The 6,000-nt window shown below is 43.6% G+C and overlaps 1 protein-coding gene across 2 annotated transcripts in view; it reads right to left on the bottom strand.

Moving 5' to 3' along the window:
• Positions 1–638: 638 nt before the first annotated feature.
• MARCHF4 (membrane associated ring-CH-type finger 4) overlaps positions 639–6,000 on the bottom strand; it is a 110,774-nt gene continuing 105,412 nt past the window's right edge. For both annotated transcript variants that reach the window (XM_068138914.1, XM_068138913.1), the window contains one exon: positions 639–1,841. In XM_068138914.1, coding sequence (XP_067995015.1) covers positions 1,480–1,841 — 362 coding nt within the window. In that variant the 3' untranslated portion in view covers positions 639–1,479. The remainder of the gene's footprint in view (positions 1,842–6,000) is intronic.

Below are 6,000 nucleotides of genomic sequence, written 5' to 3'. Positions count from 1 at the left end.
CAAACCCTAAAAACTATTTAAAAAGTACTTGACAGTGTCCCTTTAATATCCACAAATGATTCAGCCATTGTGCACTGAAAGAGAATGTTCCTGAAGAGCAACTGGTACCTTTGAGGATATATCCCAGAGAAGGAGACTTATTACAAGTATTACATATTCGATCAGCAACTGTGCTCCCTCTTCAGACTAACTCCCTCCTAAATGATTGAATGGAATAGACTCTGTAATAAACTAACATACTGGATGTGAAAGGCTCAGCCTACAAGACTGAGTGAGACTGTTGCAAACTGAGCAGCAGGGATACAGACACTGAAGGGAAAAAAAAAGGAATGTACATCTCCAATGCATGAGTGTCTGAATCTGCAAGGAAGCAGAAACCCACCACGATGGGTTGGCTCCTTGTGATGAGAGGTAAATGGAATGAAATTAACCTGGAATGTCTGCATGGAAAATGGTCTGTGTGACTGGTGAGATCTGGATGCTGGATTTGGAGTTATGGAGGCATAAATCACACCAATACTTGTGCTTGAAACACCTGCGGGGCACTTGTACAAAATTTGCCAAAAATGCCTATATGTCAAATAAAGGTCATGGAGCACCCTCCCCCCTCCCGCTCCCCCCCCACAAAACTCCACCCTCACAAACCCCTTGTCAGGAACATTATGAAAAAAACCAGGATTTTTGGTGAAATTTGGGTATGCCTGGATTTTGTTTGAGTTTCTTAGTGGGAGATGATTCAATCTCTCTTTCTGTAAATCAATACCGAAAAATCGTCAGCCATTTCACTTCAGGTATCCTACAGTAAATCGAACAAGGCTCCAGAGTGACTCATGAAACAAAACAACTCCTAGCCCTGGTTAATCACAGTCTGGAAAACAAAATACTCCCAAAATTTCATTCCATTCCTTGTTTTTATAAATCTCACACTCTGTGTGTGTGTGTGTGTGTGTTTGTGTGCGTGTGTGTACAGGGGTGTGTACAGAGCATTACCTATTCCAGGTAATAGGATTTGTAAGACATGCTAAACCGTCTGTTCCTCTGCTTCCCCACAACTCTGCCTACTCAGTTTGTAGTCTGTATTGCACTTGTTTTGTTGGTATTTTTGTGATTTGTGTTGTTGTTGGTTGTTTTTTTTAACGTTTTTCTTGTGTTTTTTTTTTCTTTTTTTTTTTTCTTTCTTTCTTGTTTTTTTTTTTTTTTCTTTTAAACTGGCTGGAAAACATTAACCTCTTTAGCATGAGTGTGCAGCTCTCCCTCCACCTGCTTTTTTTTTCCTCAGCTGGCCAGGTGCCGCCTCTTATATCTTGTGCAGTTACCAAAAAAGAAAAGGAGAGAAGGAAAGGAAAAACAACCAAAAAAACCCAAAAAAAAAAAAAAGGAAAGAAAAGGAAAGAGAAAGAAAAAGGCACACCATGCTCCTCTGCTTTATGAGTTCTTTGTCTCCTCTTCTTTGTGTTAAGGCCTCCTGAATTCCTCGGCTCAGACCGTCGTGACCCTCATGACGAGCTCTCTGTTACTACTAGACTGGCGACTCTGTTCGTGAGGCCTCAGGTGGCTGAGTATATGCAGGATGGTATAAGCACAGTGGTGGTCAGAGAGGGTGCCTGTGGCATGGCCGGCAGCCCGTGCCCCGCTGTCGGCTGGAGCGGAGTTAGTGGCTGTACCACCAGTGGAGGACGAGTGTGTGGTTTGGGAGGATGGGCGCTGATTTGTCCTGGTCCCTGTTTTTTGTTCCTCCATGTCCTTTGTTTTGTCATAGTTCAGCACTTTCCACTGCTGATTGACCGCCTGCCACCGTTTAAAAATCCGGTAAACCGAAGGCCCTTCATGTATTATTAGACCTGCAGGGGAGGGGGACACAAATAAACATGAAAGAGAAACAAAACTCTAGGAAGAACCATAAACCTACCCCAGCATCCCGCCTCCAGCTTGCTGGTTAGCTCAGCTCTGCACAGGCAGTGTTTACTCAAGGATAAATCACAGGTTTTAATTACTGATCAGCAGAGCACCGGTGCTCCTGCTCTGCTGGATCCCTTTTCCCCCAAATTAAAAGGATTACAGCTTTATCTCAGCAATTGATACACAGATCATAAATGCAGTAGGGTGAGTTATGCTCTGACAGCAAACCACTGTATGTTTACCAATGAACGCCTGAGGGCTGATCAGTGACCTGGCTGGTTTTACGTACTGCATGGGTATGATTCACCCAGCTAACGGTGTGCCTTCTTTGGAGGGGGTGTCACTGCATCTGACACTCTGGTGACGTCTGCTGCACCAGCGTCATTTGTGTGTGTGTGCACAGGCAAGGCTCTCCGCACACACACACACCAGCAGAGCAGACACGCACATAGAATCATAGAATTGTTAGGGTTGGAAGGGACCTCAAGGATCATCTAGTTCCAGCCCCCCTGCCATAGGCAGAGACACCTCACACTAGATCAGGCTGCTCAGAGTCACATCCATCCTGGCCTTAAAAGCCTCCAAGGATGAGGCTTCTACCACCTCCCTGGGCAACCTGTTCCAGTGTCTCACCACCCTCATGGTGAAGAACTTCTTCCTAACATCCAATCCAATCTGAATCTGCCCATTTCTAGTTTTTTTCCATGGAGACCAGTGGCTGCAATCAAGGGAAAAAAGGGTCTGTCTAGACCTGTAAATGGTTTGTCATCCTAGGCAGAGTTTTGCTCATCTGCAGAGCAGGTACCTCATGGTACATCGTTGCTAGCTTCCAAGTGGGGAAACAACACACTTGGAAGAGAGGGCAGATCAGCTTGCACTGTGTGTATGCTGAGCATGCAGTAACGCATCTGTCCTGCTATGCATCTGCACATACCACAGCTGATGTCTAGGGGATGGCACTGGGCTGTAGGATACATGACTTGAAATGGCCTCTGCATTTCAAAGACAGGGAGGAGCTCAGCTCCTTCCACCCAGCTCTTAGCTGACTTCCCAGTGGTCTCTCTCATCCTCTCCACCCTTTCAAGAGGTTTGAAGGGTTAAATAATGTTTAAAGTTATATAGATTATGACAGTGCTCAACTATTAAGCTCTGTTATTATTCAGGCTGCCAAGGTCTGGTGAAACCCTTTGAAAGCACCAGGTACAGCAGTGATTGCAATGCTATATTGTTGTTCTCCACTGAGGCTGGAGGAAGCTGCAACATCTCACATAGACTGCCTTACCTGACATGCTGTAATAAAACCAAAAAGCACTGCTAGGACTGGTATTTATGCAGAGTGAGTGGGCTCTGAGTCTCCTTGTTTTGCAGCAGTCTGTGTGTTAGGAAAGGGTCTTTATGATCCATGTGGCTGATGCCAGACCAGCAGGTAGGACTGGGTGAGTTAGCACATGGATGGCTTCTCATTGTTCTTGGCCAGGATCAAGATTTTCAGAAACATTTCCAGGAAGAGCCACTCTCTTGCCTGCCCGTTACAAGCACATAAATTTAAGAGCAAAGAACAAAAGGCCCACAAGAAATAAGAAGCAGTATTATGCCTAAATGAGGAGGTCACCTCAAACAGCAGTGTGGAGAGATGACGGTCACCATACAATAGAAGAGGTTTATGGCTGTCCCTGCTTAATCAAATGCTACAGCTTTACCCTCCACCCGCCTTTTTCAGACTGTTCTAGTTTCTGATGGCAGATAATTACTGGAGTTAAACCTGTGCTATATCAAACCTTTAAATATCTCAAGGTCATCCTACCTACAGGGTTGATCTCCCCATTACTCACTGATGGGATGCAGCCACCTGGTTTCTTAGGATATGCATCTGATTTTACAGAGTTTAAACACTCAGCTCCAGTACAGATTGAGCTTCTGCCCTCTCTAGTTTTAAGCATAACTAGAAGCCCTGAGGACTTGATCACAGATTAGCTTCAAGGGGACTCTCATATTCATTGTAATGGGGTGCTGAGCTTGCTTACTGGCTGCAGAAGTAATTACACTGGATAGTTCAAGTATGCAGATATGGCTGCTTTGGGACAAGGAATGGTATTGGGCACTACAGTATGTGACCTGGCGCTTAGGGACATGGCTTAGTTTTGACCCTTCAGTGAACTGGATGATCTTTGAGGTCTCTTCTAGCCAGATGTATTCTATGATTCTGTGAGAATTCTTCCCTCTGATTCTCATAGACCACTATGAGCAGCTGTAATTCTGTAGTGATGCCAGCTTTTCATAACCAAACACTGTGATGTCATAATGGAAAAATGGTTTGGTTTTTTTTCCTCCCTGTTTTGGATCACAATTGAGAATTCTGGCATCTTCCGATCAAGGAATCAAGCATAAAAAACAGGACTTAGTGAAAGCCTGCAGATACAGCCAAGGATGAAGAGCTTTGAAGCAGGCCTGAAGTGGATCAGGCCATGAGAAGGGACATTAGACATATATTTAAATGAGCTATGTGGTCTGCAATGAATGAAATTCTACTCTGATCAGTGACAGAGCCAATGTTTCTCTGAGACCGCTTTAAGCCTCAGATAAAGGAGCTGAAATCAAATGTTTTCTCCTTGGCTGTAGAACATTCTCCACAGTATCAAATCTATTCTCTGAAGTATTAAACACTAAGCCAGGATTGTAAATCTATTCTTAATTACCTTATCGCAAATATTTAATGTGCAGCCTGATTCAAGAGGGCTGTTTACGAAATTCTTGTTTGTTTGCCTTCTAATTATAAATGTTTATGATCTTATGCAATTAACTGTGTGATGCTGATGGATGGGTTGCTGAGTCAACTGAGCACCTGTTTTCTTAGATAATTTTGGTTTCCAAATATTTATAAAAGTACAAAATAACTTGTTTTCATCTGTATTTACTGGGCTCTAAATTGCTTATCGATTTCCCAGTGTCAGGTTCAGGAAGCTGTAAAATTAAAAGGGAACCAAGTGGAGGGGTGGGCAGGGAGGCAGAAGTAGCAGTGATTCATTTGCAAGAGTAAATGCCAAGAGTAAGCAAGAATCCATCAGTTTATATCAAGCACCAGGATGCTTAATGCTCCCATCAAAACAAATTTTGTCTGCCTGAGATAAATTATGATTGCAATTGCTATATTCAGTTCTGTGCATCCCCTTCCAGAAGCACGCCTCTCCTGAGGATCATTCTTGTTTACAGAGGTGAAACTTTCCAATTAAAGGCCAGACTTGAGTGGGAAATCCTTCAAGAAGAGCTGTAGTCAAGTAGAAGTGTCCAGCTAGGTGCAATTATTCCCTAAGCCAAATCCTGTGTATGTGGAGAAGACAGCAGGTTGGTTTGAACTCTTTTCAACACAGAAATGTCCGCACAAGAATCTCAGATGGATTCTGGTAGTGGCCAGGTTCTTTTCTACTCCTCACAAGTTTATCTCACCCTCTGCTACTTCATAGAATCTATTCTCAACAGATCCTCTGTGAAAACCATCCTCTACAGAATTAAAATCTCTGCATCATGCAGAACATGTGGGTCCAGATGATTGTCTGGTCCATGAAACTCCTTGTTTGTATTGTTAGTGAAATGAAAGTCCTGTGAAAAGTGGGCACTGAAGATGTGCTGTTCTCATTCCCGTTTTCTCACGTAAAGACCTGGCTGGACCAGCATCAGAAGAAATTCTTTGACCTGAAAGTTGTTGAATGCTGGAAGAAGTATTCAGGGGAATTACAATATACTTTTGTCTTGTTCATATTTAAGTCTTATGCTTGTTTGTGGCCATCAAGGGGAACAAGGCAGGTGGCCAGAGGAAGCCTTGGCCATTCTTATATTCTTAGACATTTCACCTTACACTGGCTTATGTCATGACAAGATTTCCCAGATGGATCTGGAGCTGGAGACAGACAGCAAAGTCTAAAAAAAACCCAAACTCTCTAATGCCTCTGGTTGCTTTGCCACATTGATGTGGTTGTGCGGCACAAGACATGAACTAACATGGTAGGTAGAGCTACCCCAATGCAGTGCCATGAATTAACACAGGCTGAACCTGGAACAGTAAGTGCAGGAAACCATATTGATCTGTTCTCATTATGCTCACTC

Source organism: Melanerpes formicivorus, unplaced genomic scaffold (assembly GCF_026170545.1).
Source record: "Melanerpes formicivorus ecotype bairdi unplaced genomic scaffold, bMelFor1.0.p_v2 SCAF_5, whole genome shotgun sequence".
Taxonomy (NCBI): domain Eukaryota; kingdom Metazoa; phylum Chordata; class Aves; order Piciformes; family Picidae; genus Melanerpes; species Melanerpes formicivorus.
This window is presented reverse-complemented; position numbering and strand designations above follow the sequence as displayed.